Source organism: Chelonoidis abingdonii, chromosome 2 (assembly GCF_003597395.2).
Source record: "Chelonoidis abingdonii isolate Lonesome George chromosome 2, CheloAbing_2.0, whole genome shotgun sequence".
In the NCBI taxonomy this organism is placed as follows: domain Eukaryota; kingdom Metazoa; phylum Chordata; order Testudines; family Testudinidae; genus Chelonoidis; species Chelonoidis abingdonii.
In genome coordinates this window covers 299,900,114-299,926,445 of record NC_133770.1, presented here as the reverse complement: position 1 = coordinate 299,926,445, position 26,332 = coordinate 299,900,114, and the positions used below count along the sequence as shown (strand labels likewise).

At 50.8% G+C, this 26,332-nt stretch overlaps 1 protein-coding gene across 2 annotated transcripts in view; it reads right to left on the bottom strand.

Moving 5' to 3' along the window:
* Positions 1-26,332, bottom strand: part of ARHGAP39 (Rho GTPase activating protein 39) — a 277,564-nt gene that overhangs the window by 56,588 nt on the left and 194,644 nt on the right. For both annotated transcript variants that reach the window (XM_032790990.2, XM_032790991.2), the window contains one exon: positions 3,611-3,684. In XM_032790990.2, coding sequence (XP_032646881.1) covers positions 3,611-3,684 — 74 coding nt within the window. The remainder of the gene's footprint in view (positions 1-3,610; positions 3,685-26,332) is intronic.

Here is a 26,332-nt window from a genome sequence, read left to right as displayed (position 1 = left end):
CGGGATCACCTCTAGAGCCCTTTTTAAATATTGGTGTTACATTAGCTAACTTCCAGTCATTGGGTACCGAAGCCGATTTAAAGGACAGGTTACAAACCTTAGTTAATAGTTCCGCAACTTCACATTTGAGTTCTTTCAGAACTCTTGGGTGAATGCCATCTGGTCCCGGTGACTACTTAATGTTCAGTTTATCAATTAATTCCAAAACCTCCTCTAGTGACACTTCGATCTGTGACAGTTCCTTAGATTTGTCACCTGCAAAAGCCAGTTCAGGTTTGGGAATCTCTCTAACATCCTCAGCCATGAAGACTGAAGCAAAGAATCCATTTAGTTTCTCCGCAATGAGTTTATTGTCTTTAAGCGGACCTTTTGTATTTCGATCATCCCTCACGGCCTCCTGCAGCCAGAGACCCCCTGGGCTCCCATGTCACTCACCCCCACCCCTCACGGCCTCCTGCAGCCAGATACTCCCTGGGCTCCCACGTCACCACCTCCACCCTTCACGGGCTCCTGCAGCCAGACACCCCCTGGGCTCCCACGTCACCCACCCCACCCCTCATGGCCTCCTGCAGCCAGACACCCTGCGGGCTCCCATGTCACCAACCCCTCACAGCCTCCTGCAACCAGACATCCCCTGGGCTCCCACATCACACACCCCTGCTCCAGCAGGACCTACAGGATCTAGATACCTCTGCCCCCCAGGCTTGCATACCACATACCCCCCACTCCAGTGTCCTGTGCTAAACTCCAGGATCTAGATCCCCAGGGCTCCCACCACAGACCTGCCCTGGGATGTGAATCCCCGGCACTGCCTCCAGGATCCAGATCCTTCCAGGTCCCTGTGCACTGCCACTGTGGCTGGGCCCTACCCCAAGCCTCGAGCCATCCGTGTCATGCAGTGTGGAGAGGGGGTGTCTCTTAAAGGTGAGCAGAAGACTGTGATGTACCAGCTGAGAGCAGGGGCTGCAGGGCTGTGGCGTGCCTGGAAGACTGGCACTGTGACCCTGCAGAGCAGACAGCTGGCAGAGCTTGGGGGGTCGAGAGGGAGGAAGAACAGGCTGGTGAAACAGTGAGTGCAGGGAGGAAGGGATGGATGGTAACCCCTCTCCCCAGCAGGCAGCCCAGACAAGGGGAAGCAGGGAAAACCTCTCTGCCCTAAGACAGGTGCAACGCAGAGAGACAGAAGCACATTACAAGTCCAGGAGATCGAAGCCCATTACTCATTCCCAGAACAGCACTGCCTGGGGGTGGCCGTACAAGCTTCCCCACCACACCCCACTGCCCTGCCAATGGGCCTCACCCCTGCCCTGGAGAGACCCCCCCACTAGAGGCGAGGGAGGAATTCAATCCTTTCAGCCCACAGAGTCCTCAGGGGCCAGTTAGTGCCAAGTGGGCTGGTGATTCTATTCACGGGCACCATCCCCAGGATCTAGGCCAAGCCCCAGCAAACTCCTTTCATTCTGTGTGGCTCGCGTGAAGCCTGTGAGCAAGCAGGGAGCCCCAGGCTGCTCCTGAGAATTCCCATCCGGTAGGTCCTTCCCTCCAAGGGAAACAACACTCAGTTCCTTTGGGCCTGACCCAAGACATCTTGGGAAATCACATGCGCCTGCCCTGCCAGGCTGGCTTTCCGGTCTGCGCTGTGACAAGGGCCACGTGGCAGAGAGCTTGTTAGTGCTCCGGGGATGAACAGACTCGTCCTACATGAGGGACTGGGTTTGGCCAGCCATGGGATGGGCTTCCCCAAAATGAGTACCTCCCAGGTACTCAGCACTCCTGCTCTCCCTCCAGAAGCCCCGAACTGAGCTGTCTCCTGTCGAATCACAGGATTTCCCCCCGAATTCCTGGGCGCAACAGATGTCTCTAGGGATCGTGGCCCCTACCTCTCAGCAGAGACCTGGCCATGATCTCCTGCCATCTGACACGAGGCACTGTGGGAACCGGTGGGTTTCGTCCCCAGCGAGCGGAGTCTGCAGAGGTTTCAGGTAGGGCTCCGGGGAATGGACTAGCCTTTAACTCAGCTGTCTGCACGAGGCAATAAGCAGGGTTCCCATACCACAGGGCTTGATCCAGTGCCCATGGAACTTGGTTGGATCAGGTTCAAGCTCAGCAAGGCCTCTGTCCTGTGTGCGAGCAGGTTCTCCCACTGGGCCCAGCATGCTGCTGTCTGCACCCTGGGCACAGCGCTCGCAATATTTGCTCTCTGGGCTCCCCCCTGGCGCTGGCTGTGAGTACGAGCTGCCTAGCGGTGTGGCTGGCTTTGGAAAGGTCGTTCCTCTGCACAGGCCCGGTTGTATCACTGGCTCCCCAAGCAGCTATTACAGCAGGCTGTAAATTTCACTCCCCTGCTCAGCACTTGCCCTGCTTTTCGGTTCCCATGAAAACAACAGGGGCCATAAACTAACAGCGGGAGCAATAAACTCCGGATTGTTTTTTCATCTGGACAGCAAAGCAGCATTCGCAGTTGACACGTGGTGGGCAAGGGGCCAGATCAGAGAGCAGCAGGGAAAGCAGAGAGGCCTGAAGCAAGCTGTGCTCACACCAGGCTGGTAGGAAAAACTGGCCACTCAAAGGCCAACAGAGTCAAGGCTCAGGCCCCCCCCAGCGATGGACTCTAGGGGCCCAATCTCCATTCCCAGACACTGCTCGAACTAAGTCAGTGGAGTTACTCCCAGGGGGCTTTGTACCCAATACAGCTGCTATCTACTGGACACAAAGACCTAGGGGAACCCTGGACTCCAGTATAATGTGCAGCTCCACTTGCCCAACTAAAAGCAGCTCCAGCTCCCCAGTTTCCACTGGCCTAAATGAAACTGGAGACTCAGATAGGATTCTGGGCTCCAGGCCTGAGCCTGAACCAAGCCTCCAAAGCCACTGTCCCCAGCCCTGGGTTCTTTTCCCATCTCCAACACACTGCTCTGCTGGGTGACCTTGGGTGAGTCACTTCTCCTCTCTGTGCGGCCATTCCACCTCCTGCCTACCGTTGGGCTTCTCTCTTTACATTAGCCCTTTGGTGGCATGGGCTGGCTCTTACCACATGCTGCACAGTCTAGCACAACAGGGCCCTGATCTCTGGGGGGCTCTCAATTCACCACTCCCAGGTATTTGTGTTATAGCAGCACCTAGGAGCCCAGGCACAGGCCAGCACTCCTCTGTGCCAGGTGCTGTACAAATGCAGAACAAAGAGACTGGTTGGAAATCTAGTTTGGAATATTGCCCCCGTCTTTTATAATGGGCAGAGCCAAAGAGTCACTCATTCCACATCCAGATCCAGATCTGGCTGTAGAGTTTTCCATGTGAGTCCATCTCTGCTGGTTCTCCCCCTTCATTGTAACACAAACACTGCGCCTCTATGAGCTGATCTTTCTACCCAAGTCCATTTCCAGGACATGCAGGACTCTCTAGACTTTGGTTAGACTCAGCAGGCTGAAAGATAGAGCACACGGGAGCAAACAGCCTGGACTGGGAAGATAATACACACTCCATCCACCCCACATGGTTTCATCATGCCCCCACTCCCCGGGCACGCTTTAATTACAGTCGGACATTTGCTCATACCAGCTGGCTCGGAAGCCAACGTGAAAAAACAAAGCAAAAAGGGACCAGACGATACCTTCTTTGCTCCTGTCAAGGCTGCTTTCTGGAGCTTGTTGTAACAGTACTTGGCGTAAGTGCTTATTGCCACCCCTACAAGAGAAAACAGAGAGCAGAGAGTCAAGCCAGACGTTCCAGGAAAAAGGAAAAGCAGGAGCCCTGTGATCCAGTGTAGAGGCCCTTGGGAAAGCTCAGGGATGGGGCTTCAGAAGAGAGTGCACAAGGCTTCGGCACCACTGAGGTCCCACGTCAGCTCTGGATGCTTCGCACCTCTTGGGACGCGCTCAGGGCTGATACAGGATCTCAGTGATGCTTGGGCCTTCTGCTGATCCTTTTGCACAGGGGTGGGCTTCATCCAAAACTGCACACAAATCTAGTATGAGTAGCACTCGCACAGTGAGGCTCCCAATGCTTGACTGGTGCACACCAGGCTTTGAAGACCTGGCCCTAAATGCTGCTTACCTCCAGCTGTGAAATTAACCCATGCAGCGGAACTGTCCCAGGACAGGGAGCGCATCTGGCAGGCCAAGCTACATATCTCATTCTGAAGGCAGGGGCTGTTTTGACCACGAGTGAGGAAGGAAACGCCACCAGCAGCATAAGGCCAAGCGCTTGGGGCCTGATTTCCCCACTGGAGGAAAGATTTGGGGTGATATTTTCAAAGTTGTCTCAGGGTTAAGAGGCCCAAGTCTCACTGTGTCTAAATCCCTTAGGCAGTGCTGAGAATATCATTCGTTCTCAAGCATTATTGCCTGGAGGGAAGAGACAGGCACAATCTGTTTTAATAATAATTTGTCTATTGCTTAATATAAAACTACAAACCCAGAAACAGAGGGCATGTGTTGGCTACCTTTGTTTCTGGAAGCGTGGTGTTTTTGAGCATGCTCAGTAAATCACTCTGAGACCCCCAACTACTGCTTGATGAATTGATTTTTTTAACATGGCTCTTCCTGATTTTATAGACTACAGTTCCGAGTTATTTTTGGTCACGTGATGGATGTTTCAGCCAATCGGAACGAATCGATGGAAAAGCATCATCAATGCCTATCGCCAGCCCTGCAGTGAGATAACTGGGTGTGGGGCTTCCCTTCTACTTTGCAATTAAATTGCAGTTAGGGTCAGCAGGCGACTGTAAAGGCACCCCTCCATCTACAGACTTGCCCCGGAATGGATCCAGAGTCAAAAGGCAAGAAGAATTTTTGAGTGCCTCTGCGGAGCCAGCACAAGAGAGCTGGACTCTATTCTGGCTCATCAAAACAACTGTTAACCAAGTTCAGCTGCAGGGGCAGATCTCGTTCACCATCCCACAAACCCTCGGAGAACAACTGTGGTGCAGAGCTAGCACGGAGGGCAGTACTTGGCTCGGACAACCTTCAGTACTGGGGATGATGCAGGAGCCAGGAGCCCAGCTTGACACTCCGATCCCCAAACTGAGCTCCTTGGCATGTCTCCCCTTCCTCTGTCGCTACCAGCAGTGCCACCCTCCTCTCTGTCACTCAGGCTGGTAAACTACTCAGCTCCCACAGCCACGCCATGCCCAGATCTTGCCGGTTCTCCCTTCACAACATTGCCAGGATCTGGCCTTTCCTCTCTGCCCAGGTAGTTACATCTCCCATCTCTCAGCATCTCCTGCCTCAACTCCCTCTCTGGCCTCCACGACTCCCACCTCGATCCCCACTTGGGCCCATTCAAAATGCTGCTGCAGACATCATCTGCTTGGCTCATTCCTTTGACCATGTCGCTCCCCATCTCCACCCCTCAGGCCCTTCACTGGCTTCCCCAGCTTAACCAGGACAAGTTTCCAGTGCCCCACTCCAAGGCCCTTCGTGCCTCTGTCTCTACTGCCTAGCCACTCTCGTATCTCATTGTGTCGCCCCAAAGCCCTTTGCTCCATTGCCCACTCATCTGCTTCTCCTGCCAGCACCAGCACGCTTTCTTCCACACCGCCCCTGCACGTGGAACTCTCTCCCTGAACCAAGCTGTAGGCCCACTCCCCTGGTCTTTCTATCCCCTCTGCAGGGCCCACTTCTGCTGTGCCACCCTTGGGAAACTGCCAGCTGAGAGCGGCCAGTCCAGAGCCAGCAGGAATACGAGCTCCTTAACTGATCTTTGTATTAGATCCTGAGCAAAGACGGTCTGGAGTCACTTCGTGACAATGACCACCAGGGGGATGTTTTTATGGGGACATTTTTCAGCGTTTAAGGGACTGCCCCTCTATCGCAGCTCACCAGAGGCAGCTCCAATCTGGAAGCACCATAAGCAGCTCCTATCTTCGGAAACCAACTCAGCAAGGGCTTGACCCAATGCACACTGAGACAATGGGCTTCAGATCACGCCCCAAAGTTTCCTTAAAAGCAGTTTTAATGCCACAGACATTCAACGCAACCACCTCCAAACAGCGACTACAGGCGGCACAGAGCACTTTCGCTTTAAAACACACACTCACAGAGCTGACAGGACACAGGGTGGGTCTAACTGTGACCTGCCCATGTGACAAGTGGCTGTACAGTACATTGTAGTGACCCTTACACAGAAGCAGTACAAGAAAAGGGGAGTAAATCACTACGGGACAGAATGGCGGAGACTGGAGCTGTGACTGATAACAGTAACCGAGGGAGAAGAAACAGCGATAATGAATGCAAGCAACGTCAGCAGCAGCAGTTCAGTTCCCAGCTACCAAAAGGCGTAAGAACACTCCATCTGCCTAATGCTACTTCGTTCCATCCTGACCCTCCACGTGGCACCTCTCCCTGATGGTGCACTCTCCCAAGGGCAGATTTACACGTGTATCTGTTTTTTTCATAGAGTCACAGATTCCAAGGCCAGAAGTGACAAGGGTGATCATCTAGTGATAAGCCCGCCTCTGTAACACGGCCCAGAGGCCGGCCCCCATAGAATTCTTAGAGGTCATTTAGAAAAACATCCAATCTGGATTTATTTAGGTTCTTGCCACACCTATCACCCCAGTCTCCAAGGATGGCAACAAATCAGGGGAGATCCAAGAGCAGAACCTTGCCCTGAAATTAGATAGAAACAACTCTTATGATATTATTGGAAGTCTTGCAATTCTTAGTGGTGTTCTTAAAGCCCCAGCGCCTGGAGTCGGGTTATTAAGCAAAACTCCCAGCTTTCATTAAAGGAAGAAAGTAAATTTCTAGTCCTCGTGATTGCACAGAAAAGCCTGAAAACATGATTCCCTACAGGCTCAAAACCCAGAAGGGCAACAAAAAGGAGCCCCAGATTTTTTTTTATAAATATCTCATGATTCTTAAGACAATCTTGTGATGGGAGGGAAGAATCACAATTTTCATATGCTTGATGTTGGTGATGCTGAGATAATTATTAGGGGTGGGGGAGGGGGAAATGTTCTCCAGGGCATTGTTAGCCACTCGATTAATTGTCTTGGAAGAAGAGGGACTACAAGGATGTGGTGAGTAATGGAAAGGACAAGTAGCAAGAGACCCATTTCTTAAGAGCGGCATTAGTGTAGAGGGAACTTGGCATTACTGGTTTAGATATAGCGGCCAGGCTCAGGGCCAGCACGAGGCCTAGACACCCCATAAGTCCTGCTTCAGTCCTATGGCCCCATGCTGGCCCTCTGCACCCAGGCTGCATGTCACCCCAGGAGAGATGTAACCTTAGCTGGGAGTTCACGATGCTCATCCCCATGTAAGCATCAGAAATAAGGACTTGCAGCTATGCTTGCCCAGTATCCTGGCAGTCTGTCAGCACAGCTGGGCCATGGCAGGGCCACCTGGTTGACCACTCTGCTTGAATGACAAGGAAGTCAGTAAGCCTGCTAAGATCTTTGGCTGCTCAATGCACTTGACTGAAGCTCCAATTTCTCCGGTGTTTGCCTTGCTCCCACCTCAAGAACATAATGGCCATAGTGGGTCAGATCAATGGTCCACCTAGCCCCGTATCCTGTCTTCTGACAGTAGCTGGTGCCAGATGCTTTAGGGGGAACAAACAGAACTGGGTAATTTCAAGCGATCTATCCCCTGTCATCCAGTGCCAGTTGCTGGCAGTCAGAAATTTTGGGACACACCCCCTCCCCCCCCCCCCCCCCAGCTTGGTTTTGCATCTTTGATCATCTTGGCTAATAAACATTGATGGCCTATCCTCAACGAACTTATCTACCTCTTTTTTGGTCTTCACAACACCCCCTGGCAGTGAGATCCACAGGCTGACTGTGCACTGTGTGAAGAAATACTGACTTTCAACCTGCTGCCCATTAATTTCATTGGGTGACCCCTAGTTCCTGTATTATGGGAAGGGGTAAACAGCACTTCCCTATTCACTGTCTCCTCACCATTCATGATTTTATAGACCTCTGTCATAACCTGTCCCTTAGTCAAAGATGAATAGTCCCAATCATTTTCAACTCTCCCCCTACGGAAGCTGTTCCATACCCCTAACAATTTTTGTTGCCCTTCTCTGTACTTTTTATAATTGTAATATATCTTTTTTGAGATGGGGTGACCAGAACTATACGCAGTATTCCAGATGTGGGCACATCATGGATTTATATAGTGGCAGTATGATATTTTCTGTCTTATCTATCCCTTTCCTAATGGTTCCTAATAGTCTGTTTGCTTTTTGGGCTGCCACTGCACACTGAGCAGCTGTTTTCAGAGAACTCTCCACACTGACTCCCAGATCCCTTTCTGGAGTGGTTACAGCTAATTTAGATCCCATCACTCTGTATGTATAGTTGGGATTGTTTTCCAACGTGCATTACTTTGCACTTATCAACACTGAAATTCATCTGCCACTTTGTTGCCCCATCGCTCAGTTTACTGAGATCCCCTTGTAACTCCTCACAGTCGGCTTTGGACTTAACTATCCTGAACAATTTTGTTTCATCTGCGAATTTTGCCATCTCACTGTACACCCCCTTTTTTCCAGTTCATTTAGGAACATGTTGAACAGCGCTGGTCCCAGGACAGATCCTTGGGGGACTGTGAAAACCTTTTGTTTCTTGTCTTTTAACCGGTTACTGATCCATGAGAGGTCCCTCCCTCTGACCCCATGACTGTTCACTTTGCTTTGCTTACCGTGCTGCTTTGCTGCCCTAGCCCTGCTTCTATGCTCTGGCTCTGGCTCTGCCTCCTGGTCTCTGACTCCAGTTCTGACCACTAGGAACAACTACCATGGCTTTGACCACTAGGCCTGACCACCCACACCCTGGTCTGTGACAGGGAGAAATGGCCTACAGTGTGTCCCATCTGGGGAGATGAACTTCCCTATCAGCTGTCAGAGGGGAAAACACAATACCATGAGACAGAGACACTTCACTGCACAAAAAAGGGAGTAATTTCAAATTGACTTCCTGTTTGTCTCTGATCTGTCCTCACTCATTCCCTGCATGCGTAAATGCATGAGGGTTTTAAAAATAACCACCTAACAGATCCCAGAGCCAATTTATCACTCCACAGTAGGGAACAGGTCCTGATTCATTAGATCATGTCTGAATGGTTGACATGTAGTAACAGAAAGCAATAAACCCTGATTGCCGCTCTGTGTCCTTGCAAACACATACTCTCAGTTGCAGCTAAGGGTCAAAGTTGAGCCAAGTAACAGACCGTCCCTGCATTGTGAAACAGATCATCAGCAGCAGCTATGGTTGCAGCCGAGAGCAGCAATGGTTATGGTTAAGGATGCCAAACTGTTTCCATCCTAACCCACTCTGTTTTCAGTCTCTAAGAGTTTTCAGTGAAGCTAAGTGAAGCTGGTTAGGCTGAGAAAATCCCAGCATCCCAAGAGGTTCTTTAAGGACACTTGGAAGATCCTGGTTTTGTTGTTGTTATTATTAACCATGGTAGTGCCTAGAGACCCGCAAAAACTTGACGCCCCTTTGTGCTAAGCTCTGCAAAGACACAGAGTAGATAATCCCACCCTGAGTTCCTCACAATCCAAATAGATAAAACAGATACAGGGCGGGGGAGGGGTGTAACACACAAGCGGAGTGACCGGGGTGACGGCAGCAAAGAGCACGTGCATTCCACAATTTTTGGGGGTGGGGGGGAGAAGAGGGGGTTAGCTAGGCAGGGATCAGCGATATGGAAAGGGAAGGAAGGGAGGGCGTGGGAGAGACAGCGCAGGTGAGAAGGTGGGGGGATTGTTTCTATTGGTTACATTTATTGTATTTATTTTGTAAACAAAATGTTTCTGATTCAGAACTGTGCTGAGCAGCATTTGTTGTGCGGGTACCAGGAACAGAGTCCAGGGACTGAGCGTTCAGTGTGACCCACAGCATCTGGAGTGAAGGGAAAAGTTCAGTGAGCAGCCGCACTCTCCAAACAGTGAACATCCCAAGGACACTTGCTCAGCATGTCATGCTAACCTCATTTAGGCACCAAGTCACTGGAAAAACCCTCCACTGGGAGAAATCGGCCCATGACGCTGTTCTTCCAGTGTTGCCAAGTCTCATGATTTTATCGAGAGACTGGTAGTATTTGGTGTTTTTCTTAAAGCCCCAGCTCCTTATTCGAGTGATTAAGTGAGAATCTTGTGGCTCTTTCAAAAAAATGGAAGTTTTTAGCTCTCACAATTGGCTAGATAAGCTTGAAAGCACAAAACATCCTGGCTCAAACACCAGACAGCAGATAAACAGACCCCCAGAACATTAGGGGGTTTAAATCTCTGCTTTAAAGCCAGCCTCAGGAGTTGGGGGGCCTAGCACATGGTTCTGCCATGCTTGGCGCTGGCAGTGCTGCTGCTGTGCCAGAGGTTGGCAGCAAGGACACCGCTTCAGTGCTGTCCTTTGCATCAGTATTTCACAAGCCTCAAAAGTGTTGCTGCAAAAGTGTCCCCGTTTCTGATTTTGAAAATATGGTCATAATTCTAGTCCGTCCCTTTCAAACACTCAGGACTTATTCCAGACCCTGCCCCCAGCCCTATGCCAGCTCAAATTCACTCAACATGTGCTGAAATTTTCACCTTTTGGCCTGAAATTTTAATCTTTTGGCCTATGTTCAAAGGTGATTTTTTCTGGAAAGTTTGAGAGAAAAGCATATGGCTCTTTCTGAGTAGGGGGAGGGGGAGGGGGAATGACCCTTTACCCAATTTGAAAAAATTTCTTGTGATCTTTTTAAGACCAGCTCAGCAGCTGAAATGGCTGATGCTAGAACGCTGAAATTTGGCACAGAAAGAGTCTCCTGGTGAACACTTGACTCATCCTGTGTGGATGAGGAAAGGCAACTGCGCACTTTGCAGAAAGATCTTCCTGTGATTATGTTTCAGACGGTATGCGATTATGTGATTAAAGGAAGGTTTGGAGTGCATACACACAAGGGGTCAGAGTTAAGGGTAAATGGGTAGCCTTAATTCTGGTATCTCCTGAGTTTGAAGGGGTTTACAGTGCAACAGTAGCATTCTCTTCGTGTAATTCTTTGAGTGGAACAGTAAAAGCCGCATAACGAACTGGCTGGGGTTACCAGTACTCTCTGCTGGATGGAATCAGAAAGGTTAAACTGTGTGTCACAGGCCCTGGAAAGTTAACAGAGATTCTCCTTCAGCTCAGGCAGCAGAGTTCTGTGCTTTTGGAGCAGGAGTCTCTGAGCTCTTTCCTGTTGTTGCTGTGAAGTTCTGACCGACCATGGTAGGCAGGAGAAGGAGAACGCTGAAGTACGAGAAGCCCAGGGATTTGATACAATGCTCTGCGCCCTTACAGCGACGTCCATGCAAGGAACTCAAGTCACTTTGCCAAATTCCATGCCCGGGTCCTCACTACAACCCAGGAAAGTAGCTGTTATCCCCATGGTAGAGGAGAAGGAACTGAGGCCCAGAGAAGGAACAACTTGCACAAGGTTGCTCAGTGAATTGGCAGGAGGAGTCGGGATTCGTCCCATTTACGGGTTAGCAGCGCCGACTTGGGAATCGCGAGCACAGCACCAGACTGCTCTTCTCTCTGAGGGGCTGTGGCTGTAACTTCCTTCCCTGAGGCGGAGCGGGAAGAGCCACGGCTGAGAACAACAGGTAGAATATCTGCTTGAGAAGATACAGCAGTAGCCTCCTAAGGGTGGGTGTAAAATCGCACTGACAAAGCTGTGGGAAATAGACCGATGGGCACACAACTGTTACAGATGGGGGAGGGGGGGTCTGGATAAAATGAACCCAATAGGAGTGGAGGAATTCACTGTTAGGGTCTGGGTTCTACATATGCTACATCTAGGGTTTGGGATCCAGAGCCAGACTTACCGTCTCCACCTGTCAAGGTTCCTTCCCCACTCTGAACTTTAGGGTACAAATGTGGGGACCTCCATGGACACTTCTAAGCTTAATTACTAGCTTAGATCTGGTAACTCTGCCACCATCCAGAAATTTCAGTGTCTGGGAGCACTTCCTGTCTCCCCCCAAATGCTCCCGTCCCTGGGTGGCCTTGAGGGACTTCATCAATTCCCTGGTGAACTCAGATCCAACCCTTGGATCTTAAAACAAGGAGAAATTAACCATCCCTCCTCTTTTCACCCACCAATCCCTGGTGAGTCCAGATCCAATCCCTTGGATCTTAAAACATGCAAAAATCAATCAGGTTCTTAAAAGAAAGCTTTTAATTAAAGAAGAAAGGTAAAATCATCTCTGTAAAATCAGGATGGAAAATACTTTACAGGGTGTCATAAACAGATAGTAGAGTTAATAGAACAGAAGTACTTTATATCTCTTTTGACTGTAAAGGGTTAACAAGTTCAGTAAGCCTGGCTGTCACCTGACCAGAGGACCAATCAGGGGACAGAGATACTTTCAAATCTGGAGGAGGGAAGTTTCTGTGTGTGCTGTTAGTGTTTGGTTGTGTTCTCTCTGGGTCTGTGAGTGACCAGACGTGCAACCGGTTTCTCTCCAATCTCTCCAATACAGGCTTTATCATCAGAATAGTGAGTACTAGGCAGATCAGGCGAGTTAGGCTTATGTTTGTTTTCTTTATTTGCAAATGTGCATTTGGCTGGAAGAAGTTCAAATGTGCATTTGGCTGGAAGGATTTTAATTTGTACTTGTATCCTTAGGCTGGGAGGGTATTCCCAGTGCCTATAGCTGAAAGAGCCTGTACCTAATCCATCTTAAATTTACAAAGATAATTTTTACTGTTTTTCTCTCTTTAATTAAAAGCTTTTCTTGTTTAAGAACCAGATTGTTTTTTTATTCTGGTGAGACCCCAGGGGACGGGGTCTGGATCCACCAGAGACTTGGTGGGGAGAAAGGAGGGAAGGGGGAGAGAGAGGTTAATGTTCTCTGTGTGTTAGGATTACTGTCTCTCTCAGGGAGAGTCCTCTGATTTTCCTCTCTGTTTAAGATTCAAGGAGTTTGAATCACAGTGATCTTCCAGGGTAACACAGGGAGGGGAAGCCTGGGAGAGGCAACGGTGAGGGAAAGGGTTTTCTTTTAAGATCCAGAGGGTCTGGGTCTTGGGGGTCCCCGGGCAAGGTTTTGGAGGGACCAGAATGTACCAGGCACTGGAATTCCTGGTTGGTGGCAGCGCTACAGGTTCTAAGCTGGTAATTGAGCTTAGAGGAATTCATGCTGGTACCCCATCATTTGGACGCTAAGGTTCAGAGTGGGGAATTATACCATGACACAGGGTAATCAAATTTGTATAGCCCAGAGGAACCCCCTCTAGCCTTAGGTTCAAAGTTACAGCAAGCAGAGGTAAAATCCTCTCAGCAAAAAAAAAAGGACATTTACAGGTTGAGAAAACAAAATTAAGACTAATCCACCTTGCCTGGCTATTACTTACAATTTTGAAACATGAAAAACTGATTCAGAAAGATTTAGAGAGCCTGGATGAACATCTGGTCCCTCTTAGTCCCAACAGCGAACAACCCCCAAAACAAAAAGCACAAACAAAGACTTCCCTCCACCAAGATTTGAAAGTATCTTGTCCCCCCATTGGTCCTCTGGTCAGGTGTCAGCCAGGTTCACTGAGCTTCTTAACCCTTTACAGGTAAAAGAGGCATTAACCGTTAACTATCTATTTATGACACGGCCCCACTCAGATCTAGGGGGTTTGGATCAGGATGGTAGTTAGGACCCATCTCGACACATTTTCTCACACACTGCAGAGGAGCTATGTTGCCAAATGCCACAGCAGGATGTGGTGCTCCTCTGCCCAAGATGCTGTGTCTCCGTCCCTGCCAGTGCCAGTGGTGCTCCTCCGCCTGGGATGCTGCGTCTCCTTCCCTGCCAGTGCCAGCAGTGCTCCTCCGCCCGGGATGCTGCATCTCCTTCCCTGCCAGTGCCAGCAGTGCTCCTCCGCCCGGGATGCTGCGCCTCCTTCCCGGCCGGTGCCAGTGGTGCTCCTCTGCCCCAGATGCTGCATCTCCTTCCCTGCCGGTGCCAGTGGTGCTCCTCTGCCCGGGATGCAGCATCTCCTTCCCGGCCGGTGCCAGCAGTGCTCCTCCGCCCCGGATGCTGCATCTCCTTCCCGGCCAGTGCCAGTGGTGCTCCTCTGCCCGGGATGCAGCATCTCCTTCCCGGCCAGTGTCAGCAGTGCTCCTCCGCCCCGGATGCTGCGTCTCCTTCCCGGCCGGTGCCAGTGGTGCTCCTCTGCCTGGGATGCAGCATCTCCTTCCCAGCCAGTGCCAGCGGTGCTCCTCCACCCAAGATGCAGCGTCTCCTTCCCTGTTGGTGCCAGTGCTGCTCCACCACCTGGGATGCTGCGTCTCCTTCCCGGTCAGGGCCAGCGATGCTCCTCCACCCGCGGCTCCCTCTGGAAGTTTGCTCTTTTTATGTCACTTCCAAGTGCTTTGTATTTTCTTGCCACTGACAGCTGGACTCAGAGCAAATGATCTCCAATGTGACGGGGATAGGCAGGGACACTGGGGCACAGCAGTGTCTGCGGAGGGCAGGACATAGAGACTGGAAGCATCTGCCTCAGTAACCAACTCTCTGGATGTCCTTGAACAAGACACATAACCCCTTTGGGCCGCCTGAGCTAACACTGCGGCATGGCTGTCCTGTCTGCATAGACTGTGAGCTCTCTGGGGCAGAGACTGCATCTCACTCTCCCTGTGCCACACCTGGCACAACAGGTCCCTGATCTCAGCTGGGGCCTCTGGGTGCTACTGTAATAATCAAGAAAAGGAAAATTTAGACTCAGCATCAGGGACATTTTCCTAACAGTGAGATCCGGCAGACCAGGGACCGGTACTGCCAGGGAGATGGTGGAAGCCCTGAGGTTTGGGTCATTTAAACCTGGCGGCCTAGAAATGATAGTGAGGAACAATCTGGGCCTGGGCTAGGGATGGACGAGACGTGGCCTCATGGATCGTTTCCGTGGCTCATTTCTAGGGTTCCCATGGATTGCTCAGGCCAAAATCCCATGGAATGCTCAGCCCATCACCCCATCAAACAAAGCCACAGGAGTTGCCAAACTAGACTGGACCAGGGTCCCTCTTGCTCAGGACCCTGTCTGGCAGCAGCCAGCACCAGCTGCTTCAGAGGAAGGTGCAAGGGTCTGCACACCCTGGACAATTTTCTAATAACTCACCTATAGGCGAAGCTTCCTCTAAATCCTATGCACTTAGCAGCTGGCTCATACCTGAAGCACAGGGTTTAGACCCCTGATACACTCTAATCTTATTTTATGCACTCTAATCTAAATATGGAAGTTCTCATTATACATAGAAACGTCTAATACTTTGCTGACTCCTCACGTCTATGATACCTAGTGGCAATGAGTCCCAGAGGCTATTTGTGCAATGTGAACAAAAGTATTTCCCTTTGTGGTGTGCCCTCACCTCTGCGTCTGAGTGCATTTATTCCCCCCGAACACTTCTGGGATGCTTTTTAAAATCATAACATTTGGGAAGCTTTTAGAGCTGTTTCTTATTTAGTTGGGGCAGCCTTTCTGCTTTCACTTAGGACACCTACTCTGCCCACATCCGATGAAAGGACCAGAGCGAGCTTTCTATTTAATTCATAGAAGGAAAGGTTTTGAAAGGAGGGCAAATTCCATGCACTGAGCTTTCAAGATGTCCTAGAGAACTGAAAGCGCGAGGTTAAAGCTCTGATCATTTAGCATGGAGGCAGTTACAGGGTCTATTAATAGTCCAGCTTTACTGTTCCACTGGATCTAGTAATTCGATTACATTTGCTATGGGAGGGCCATGCTTACAGATGTGTATCTTGTACAGCAAACGTGCAGCACAGAGCACAGGAGTGCAGGGAATGCCACACTTCCTAACTGCTCCAGAGCCAGGGGATGCCTCGACTGCGAGGAAGGGGAAGGAGAAAGCTGGATGGTTGTGGAAAGATCATAATCATAGACAATACAATGCACAGTCTTTGAAGACGCCTCAGGCTGCGGCTGGAAGGATTCCCTCATGCTCTGCCTGGGAGGTGGTTAGTTTTTAATGGCAGATTTGATATAATTAATGTAAACAGCATCACCACATATAATAGCACTGCCCTTTTCATCCAGTCATATTGCACAGGGGAGTCACTATTAGCATCCTTGTTTTGCTGAGAGGAGCAAAGCACAGAGAGGTGAAGTGACTTGACCAAGGTCACACAGGGCGTCTGTGGCAGAGCTGGAAAGGGAACCTAGATCCCCCTGACTCCCAGTTCTGTGTCCCAGCCCTTGGACACACTGCCTCCTCTACATCAGAGCGAGGACAGCTGTTCTTCTCTGGATTCCCCCAGGCTGGATGGGGGAGAGGAGTGCAGACAGCAGCTCAGAATGCTGCAAACGGAACTCAGAGTTACCGCCACCCCTTTGCCAGAAGGGTCCAGCCAGCCTAGACTGCAGGTCCCAGCTTTGAATGCTCCACCAAACTGCTGGAGCACTGCATGCTGCGATCTGTAGCCCCTGCTGGCTGTGCTCCCTCCTAAAGATAAAGGAGGCCTCAGTCCATTTTATGTAAATCAGATGCAGCCGCAGGCAGTTGGCTATTTGGCAATACAGCCCTTGGCCAGACAAGGTTGGGGCATCCTGGGTATGGCTAACAAGAACATACTTTGCCCCACTAAAGCATTAGTAATCCGGGGAGCTCAAAGTGCTATGCAGACCCGGGGCTCACCCTGCAGTGCCGAAAATCCTCAGTTCCCACCGACTTGCCCCACTGATTACACCATCAATATCCCTGCAATGGCTACAAACCATTCACCTTAATCACAAGAACGGCAACGGTTTCACAGCACACAACAGCCCGACACAACAATTCCACACGAGAAGGCGCAGTGGAATTAAGTTACGGTCTCCTGGAGAGGCTGCAGTTACCACCCGCCGCTCCCCCAGGCTCCTCAATGAACATGAGGGCAGAGAGCAGGATGTGTCACTTCATACAACGTGCCAGGAAGCGTCCTGGCTGGTTTTAGAAGGGGATCACTCTCTCCTGGAAGGCACCACCACATATGGGAGTCCAATAATCTTTCCGTGTGCCTTGTAAAAGGAAACCAAGAATTCTCCCCCACGGCGCTCGTGTAACATGCCCCAGTGGCGTGCAATTAGCCATTTAATCTGATTTACAGGTAGGATTCCTGGCACTCAGCATCCCCACTGGGAACAGACGGCTTTTTTTAGCTAGGATGGAACCCAATGAGCCCCAGTTAGTGTAATGCTTACCTAAAGGATTTTCCTTTCCAAGGGGAGCTTCATTATGGCAGCAACTAAGAGCTGCCCTGGTGTCTAAGGGCAGGATCCAAACCAAAGAAACAGTCATGGTCAGAAAAAACGGCTCCAGAACAGGGCTGGGCTGAATCTCTGGGCATATAAAACTTCAGAACAAAGCTCGGGGGTAGGTTAGCTCTGCTCCCTCTGCAGGGCTGTTGAACTAGGAGATTGCCTCATTTCACTTTGCATCCACTATACTATTCTGTAAATCCCTGTTTGTCTCAGTCCTCCTCCCTGAACCATGCGATTCGTTTCATCCCTGCAGTCAGCAGCTGTGTGCTAGGGGTGCTCACTCCCATGACAGACGCTCACCATTGTTACGTCAGGTTGTGCTGAATGCCAGGCAGTACTTCAGGTGAACCACCTCCAAGGGCAGATTTAAACCGATGGCCCAGGAAGTGCAGGAGAATTGACACAACTGATGGCTTAGTTTTTTACACTAGAAATTCAGGCCCAGGCGGCCCAGGAAGACTTTGTGGTGACTTGAGAACTGGTGCAATTATGGTCACACTTTATCAACAGTTTGTAAAGGGTTAAATAACTGCTGACCAGATCTCATAAGCACACTGTAGACATGAGTGGAGGCATATGTTATAGATGGTTATAATCTCTGGGTATAAGCAGCAACCTATTGACCTGCTGGACTCTACAATAATCTAGAACAATTGATAAGCCGTTTATTAAAACATCTATTAATTATGTACAAATCTGTAAAACCTGATCATGACCCAAACTATGTTACACAGGAGGCTGGAGAGTGAAAGGTCCAACAACTGGGAAGGGAAAGAGAATTTTAGTCAAATTCTCATTTAACTCCAACATCCAATAAACATTTGGGAGAAAAGATGCTGGGGCTACATTTTAAGAACCGAACCCTTCTGTCAAGAGCAGGGAGCGTCCAACACACGAGACTCCTCCAGCAAAGCCAGATTTGATGCTCTACATATATTTATGGAAAGATGCAGCAAGAGAAAAAGACCCTTAAAAACACCCAAATGCCTATTTAGTGCTCTTTCTCCACTGTGAAAAAAGCAAATAGATAGCAGATTAGGCTGGACACACCCTTAATCACATGACCATCTTTCGTCCCTCTGACCTGTACGTTGTCTTTTTTAAAAGCTGTTACTCTACAGGCTGCAACAGCTCATTCAAAAGCGTGGTCTAGCCAGCAGTGATACACTTCAGTGCGTGCAGAACACTCACTCGGAAACACTAACATTTACCCGTAACAACCTGGCAGCTGCTGCCCCAGGCACAGTGTGCCTGGAAATGATAATTTACCTTCAGACACAAACAGACACACACAGAGGCAGACTTTAAAATGCAGATTTTTGAAGGGCCAGACCTGGCCTTGTTCCTTTCTCACCCCTCTCCACCAGTCCTGAGCCCAAGCCCCAGGCGCTCCGGAGGGAAGCCTGCATTTTGCTGCTAACGGCCCCAGATTTCATATTTCCTCCCCACTGATGACCGTAGGTAGCTGCCAAGTTTGATTCAGATCATAGTGGGACATTTAACACTAATTACACAAGCAGTTCGCACAGGCCTCTAAATTTCAGCTAACAGTCAACACATCCTGCTCCAAGCAGAATGGAGGCAGGACATGGAGCTGCACAAAACTTAGCACCTGTGCCTGGGGGAGCTGAGTGGGAGATCTGGGGTTAAGGTGTGGGACTGGGGGAAGCTGGAGAGAGAGCTGGTTGGAGAGGCTGGCACTGCCAGACCCCTCAGCTCTTCCCTGCATGTCACCTCCTGCTCCTTCCCCTGCTGTCCAGTGGAAGAGCAGGACCCACAATAACTTTGGATGGCCACAAGCAGCAATGGTAGCCATTCTTGCAGCCCAGCTGAACGCAGGATATCACAGCTGTCCTGCGAGCAATGGGACACTTCGCAGTCCTGCCTGTACACGTGTGACCACAGACCGTTACAGATGGAGCAATCTGCTTGTTCAGGGGCCTTGTGCACACATAACCGATGCACCAGCTTGCTGTGCTCAATCAGTTGTTCTGGGGACCTCCTGCCTTCCTCTGGCTTTCCCTGCCATGGCCTCCTTCTGTCACACTACAGGGTCAGAGCCCCGCAAGCAGCCAAGGGGTCACTGCAGACACTGAGTGAATTGAATCCTGGCAGAGCTGGGCACTAAACCCCACGTCTAACCCAAGAGCATGCGGCTGACGGGATTTAGTTCCCTGAGGGTGCGGAACCCCCAACGCCCGGATTCTAGTGCTGACCTTAAGCCGGCTGCCGAGCAAGGGGTATGACTTCACCGCTAGGCCGGAAATGTACCAGAGACATCTCCGAACATGCTTGGATGTTTTAGGAATTCACTGAACATTAAGCAAGTTCTGCCCAGACTCAGCACCAAATTCACCGTCCCCCACGAGTGCCAAGCACTGCATCCTCTCCAGGACATGCTGTCTTTCTTCGTGGCCTGGCCAGATGCTGAGCTCAGGAGTTACCTCCCTGACCCACTCTCTCGGGGTGTGTCTACACTGCAGTGAAACACCTGCAGCTGGCCCACGTCAGCTGACTCAGTCTTGCAGGGTTTGGGCTGCAGGACTATACAACTGAAGTGTAGACATTTCGGCTGGAGCCCAGGCTCTGGGACCCCACAAAGATCCAGCCTGAACACCTACACGGCAATTTTAGAGCCTCACAGCCCAACCCGAGTCAGCCGACATGGGTGTTCTGTTGCAGTGCAGATGTCCCCTCCAGTTTCCAAAGCTTTTCTCACTTCCTTTCAGCCAATTCCTTTGGCTCCCAGGAATGCTCCGTGATCCACTGCTGCCCCCTTGGATTGCATCAGAACTGCTGTTAGGAGAAGCAGACAGGTCAACTACAGGTGTCTCTGCAGCTGACCTGTAACCACTACACTGGGCAGAGCCAGCTCTCTCCCGCAGGCACAGGAGGGGGCTGGGAATGACTGGGACCTGGCTCCATGTGGCGAAGTCTGCAGCTGGCTGGAGTGAAGTGAAACTCACAGGGCAGTCCCTCTTGGGGCAGTGGCACTCGCTACAGCTGTCCTTGCCCTGCTAACGGAGGCTAATTGCAGGCTGTCAGGCAGCCATGGGCGGTATGGGACAGAGTCCCCTGCGATTCACATACCAATCAGCTAAGCAATCTCTCTGTTCAGAGAGTCTCTAAACTCCACCTCCCCAGGGACTGCAGCCATCAGCTCTAGAGCCCCAGGACACCCACTAGGAAATGCAAAATGTGGCTCACCCACCCAGGGAAAAATCATCTCCTGAGCGTATGCGCAACTGGAGGGAGAAATTGAGGGATCAGGAATGGAGAGTGAGTGAACACGCTAGGGGAGACAGTGGGCTGCACATTCAACAGCAGCCTGCAGTGAGACACGGCACTATGAAGGCCAGGTGGCTGGGGGTTGCACACACAGACCTCTCCCATCCTGGAGGCGGGAGAAGGATAGTCTCTCTCTTTCTTAGGCTCTAGGGTAACTGTTTTCAGGTCTGGGAACCATGTCAGCAGAAAGATACTGACAAACTGGCAGGAACCCAGAGAACATCAGAACGATGAAGGGTTGGAAGGATGGATTCGGGAGAGATTGAGAGAGCTGTCTGAGTGCAGGCCAAGTGACAGACATGGTAAAGGCTGCATGAGGGTGAAAGGTGCAGACACCAGGCAGTGAGATGAGAGGGTGGCACTAGGGGTAGAACTAGAAGGACTGCAGGAGGAATATCAGAGACATTTTCCTGAAAGGGAGACGCTTCTGCCTCTCCCAAGGGAAGAATTGGTGTAAAGGAGAACAGAATCTGGCCTGTTGTGTCTACAACCAAATGCTACTGATCTGGATCGCCTGAGACAGAGCCCGCAGACCATGGCAATAGTTATCCAAGTAAGCAACTGAGATGGGAAATGCTAACCGCTCCCAGGCATATCGCTGCTTTATAACCGGCAATAGGGCATCAGAGCGAAGGGCTCTGTAGTAAAAACCAGCCTATCCGTGCCAGTGTATTAGCTTAGCTGACTGGCAGGGGCAGCTGTTCAAAACTGAAGTCCTGCTCGGAGAAGGCAGGAGAATCACCTGCACCTGCTCATCTCTGCAGTCCTGCAAGAGAAATGGAGTGAGGGATGGGTACCTCAAGGCTGATTCATTCCATTGGGACACCTTTGGGCTTCACCAGATCCAGCAGACCCAGTACCGCGCCTCCTAGGGAAGCCCGTTTGTTTGGAGACCATCCCTGCACATTTCCACAGAACCTCATTTCATCCCCCATATGCCGCCCTGTGCCCATTCCAGAGCTGCACTGGGTTTACACAGCCATTGGGCAAACCAGCATGCACACTCCATCACCCCAACAACTGGGACGAATGCTCCATGGTGGGTGGACAATTGCTGGCAAGTCTTCTGCACTGAACAGGAATCACCCATGGGTGCTAGCTTCCCTCAGGTAACTCCCAACTGCTGGGCTCCTCATGAACTAGCCATGGGCCCATGCCTGTCATGGGATAAGAGAGAGGGTCCTCGCACGGATCAGTAACTGGTTAAAAGACAGGAAACAAAGGCTAGGAATAAACGGTCAGTTTCCACAGTGGAAAACGGTAAATAGCGGGGTCCCCCAAGGGTCTGTACTGGGACCAGCGCTGTTCAACATATTCAAAAATGATCTGTAAGTGGATGCAGATACACAGCAGTCAGTGGCAGAGTCAGGAGTCCCCGAACAGGGGCAGGGAAATGCACCCCCCGGGGAGGAGGATGCCATTTGAGGTGACCTGTTGTAGTCTCAGCCTCCAGAGTCCGCTGAAGTCAAACACAGGGGAGGTCTTGCAGTGCAGAACTGACAGGTTGCTCCGGGGAGGAGTGGTGGAGGCATTCCGGTGCCAGCCAGGCTCAGGCATGGTGGCCGTGTTACAGAACGTTAACAACACCCTGCCTGTGCACAGCACAGCCGAGCCTGCAATTTACTAGTGGGGAGCAGCAGCCGCCATGCTGAACCCACCAGCCAGAGCCAAGAGTTAATTGCTGCTCTCAGCCTACGTGCAATCTCAACCCTCAAACACCATTGGGGTTTAATCCTGGAATAGTGGAGGGTGTGTTTTAAAGGTCTCCGGCAATCAAGTAACATAAGACAAGCTGCAGCAACTCTGTATTTAAAAGCAGCACAAAGAATGATACTCCTGGCTTCAGTGCTGTCATCACCTGACCAGGGGGCATTAGGACCAGTACCTTCCATTGGAGGGAACCAGGATTCACCTGTGTGTTACAGATCAGACACTGCCAGCAGCTAATGGAGATTCTCTGTCCATTCCACTGGCCAGAACCTTTGCTCATGGAGTAGGATCCAAGTTCTAGTCCTACTGACACCATGACCCTAGTGTGTAGTCTAGCGGATGCTGTCAAATCCAGGGTGGTCCCTGATGTGTCACAATACCAGCGCACAAGCAGGAGACCGACTAGGCTTGGGTACAAATTGCAGGGGGAATGTGACAACCCTAGAACCTGGCAGGATGGAGGCTCAGCTTGCAGACAATGCAGAATAAATCATTCTGTTCCACTATGGCCCTCCTAAGGAAAACGACACCCAGGCTGTGTACCCCACTCCTGCTCTTTCACACAGTGCCCTCCTGACACTGCAATGAGACCAACACTGCTAGATGGTCTATGTCAAACACAGGTATCGTGTGCCTCTCAGCAGAGCCAGCCCTCGCCAGCCTTGGCCTTCCCTCCCGCGTGCAGTCACTGCGAGCCAGCTCCACTGCAGGGCACAGCACTTCTGCAAAGGGCAGTGACTTCACATCCACAACGCCTGCTGTGAGCCTGTCTTTGGGCTTCCATGTTTTCTTTGGACTTGGTGAGTATTTTGAGAGCAGATACAGAGCATGTAGCATTCCAAATGGGCACAAGTTTGGCTGTTCATTAGAATCCACCCCTAAGGCGGAGGCCACCGATGCTTTTCATGCCAGACCGGCTGATGGAGTGGGGTGGCGGCCAATTAAATGTCAACCCAGAATGTACCCTAAAGGTAGCATTACTTACTGGCTTATGCCCTGGACAGCTGGGATGCATGGCGCATGGTGCATGCTGCTAGATCAACCTTGCCTTCAAAGCATCCTTCTAGCACAGCTCAGCAGATTAACTCTCGGAGGGGTGGGCCAGCGCAGGAAGTCAAAAGACTCAGTTGTTCACTCACTATCTAACACACTGATCTGGCCCCCACTACTTTAATATCTGAGCACCTCACAATCTCTATTGTATTCATCCTCTCCCAGCCTAGAGCCCATTCGAACTCTCAGCCCTGACTCACCCTGGCCACCCACTGTCCTCTGTTTCTGAACACTGCCTCACTGGCTTCCTCCACTGCAGTCTATGTTCCCTCCTTCACGCAGGACAAATGAACCCCAACCCCACGATCCTCTGAACCATATTTGCATCCCTTGACCCCTCCCATCCTCTGCCCAAGAACGTGCAAACTCAGCAGTTTTCACCCGATTCCCACCAGGAAGGAGTCACAGATTAGAGCTGGAGCCCCAGTGAGCTGGGAGACTTCAGTCCTGGCACAATCTGCAGGCCAAGAGCCTGCTCAAGCCCCTTTCTCCCAGTCTGCCATCACGTGATGCTTGCGTGGGTCTGAGTGCCTGGGGCAGCGTGCGGACGGTAGGCGGGAACAGGCACTGCAGCAATGGGGGTTCATTGGTACATTCTCACCGCATTGCACCTGCCGAGCAAGGAGCCCAACTACAGGGGGCACGTGCGATCCCATCTCACACAAACCCTCTCCTGCACTCTGTGTTTTGCACTGTAGTTTACTGGCAGTAGGGCCTTCCTCGTTGCAAAGAGACATGCTAGCAGCACGTGGCTCCTTGCCCGTCCATCTGCCTGGCTTAGCCCTGCTAGGTTTCCTAGCTCTGGCACATGGCCGCAAATTCTTTCGTTTCTTGTTAGTATCATCCTACACCGGGGTGGCTTTAATGCCACCGGAGACAAATCCCACCCCCTCATTACATACACGACTGTCAGCTGGTGCAAACACACACTGTTCAGCGCAGGAACATACTGGTTTAGAGAAGCTCGAGATAGGACAGAGCTTTTAGCTGATACACTCCATCTCCCCCGGGGCAGCCTGGCTCCTGGTTCTTTTTCGGACAACCCAGGCAGTCTGTTTGGAGAGAAGTTATGGCTAGTGTCCTAAGCACTGGACCTAGGATTGTGAGACCAGGATTCCAGTCCCTGCACCCCCACAGACTCTGTTACACTCAGTCTCTCTGTGCCTCAGCCCCCCACCTGTGAAATGGGGATAATAGCCCATTTCACAGGAGTGCTGGGAAGACAAACACCTTAAAAGCTGGGAGGCCCTCTATCCTGAGGTAGTGGGAGCCATGAGAGTGCTACAGGGAGATTGTACATAGCCTGCTTCCCATGCATCAATTCCCTCTGTTCTGTCTGTGGGTCTCACAACAAACGGGGAGAGAAAAACAGACTCATAGGATCGGAAGGGAGCTCGAGAGGTCATCAAGTCCAGGCCCCTGCACTCATGGCAGGACTGAGTATTGTCTAGACCATCCCTGACAGGTGTTTGTCCAACCTGCTCTTAAAAATCCCCAATGACGGAGATTCCACAACCTCCCTGGGCAATTTATTCCAGTGCTTCACCACCCTGACAGGAAGTTTTTCCTAATGTCCAACCTAAACCTCCCTTGCTGCAATTTAAGCCCATTGCTTCTTGTCCTATCCTCGGAGATTAAGGAGAACAATTTTTCTCTCTCCTCCTTGTAACAATCTTTTATGTAAAACTGTTATCTTGTTCCCTCTCAGTCTTTTCTTCTCCAGACTAAACAAACCCAATTTTTTCAATCTTCCCTCATAGGTCATATTTTCTAGATCTTTAATCGTTTTTGTTGCTCTTCCCTGGTCTGTCTACGTCTTTCCTGATGTACAAAGATGGGAGAGTTTGGTTGTAAAAATCACAAAACTTGGCAGAGGATTTGGGACAGCTCTAAGACCTAGACCTAACAACTTGTTTTTTTAAATGTCTAGTTTTTCAGACTGTCTGTTTAACCTGGGTACTGCAGGTCCATGCCTAGGGCAAACCCTGCAAGGGGAAAGAAAAGAAAACAAAACCCCCCATGCTTCTCACATGATTTGGCTCTGTGCACAAGAGCCAAGCAAACAGTGCTAGAACCCAGGAAGTACAGCCTCTTCTCTCCATTTCAGCAGGTTTTACACAAACAAGAGAAAGTTCTTCACATATCACACAACCCGTGGAACTCACTGCCACAGGATGTTATGAAGGCCAAACATAGAATTGAGTTAAAAAAAATTAGATACGTTCATGGAGGATAAGTCCATCAATATTATTAGCCAAGATGGTCATGGACACAACCCCATGCTCCAAGGGTCTCTAAAGAAGCTGGGACCAAACCACAGGGGATGGATCACTCAGTAACTGCCTTGTTCTTTTCATTCCCTCTGAAGCATGTAGCACTGGCAACTGTCAGAGACAGGATACTGGGCTAGGTGGACTATCGATCTGGCCCAGCCTGGTCGTTCCTATGTTCATTGCAGACCCAGGATAGATGGGGGTCTTGGTGTAAAAGGGTCATGCTTTGAGAGGTGGAGCCCATGAGGTTTCTGCCTCACGTCTGTGAGGTGAGTGGCTCACAATTAGGGACTGTCCCTCAAGCCCTCCAGACCCTGATCAGCAAGCAGTAAGACTCACTCGCTGGTCGGAGCAGCTCCGCTGGCAGACTCAGAACAGAGCGCGTTCCAGGGGAACGGTTCCAGCTCGATGAAGAGTCAAAGGGTGATTGGTCTCTAATTAGAGAGCCTAATGAGAACATTTGAAATGCCCATTTTGGAGGCACCGATGAGCAAACCAGAGAGGGTTTGAAAACGTAACAATCACTCCGAGTCCCCAACATGACATGATCCAGCAGCTTGTTTGCTCATAATACGATTCATGCTTTACTGATCCTTTATTCAAAGTCAGGTTTAGAGGCGTCTGGTCACCCAGGCCCCACCATCTGCCAGCATACGCAGGCAGCCTGGCTGTGCTGTACCAGCTTGCTCTGGCTCCCAGTGATTCAACCGACACATCACAGATTGGGGCCTAAGCCAATTTCACTCCGCGGCTGCAGGCACACACAGAGCAGAATAGCCAGGGAGGAGGGCAGGAC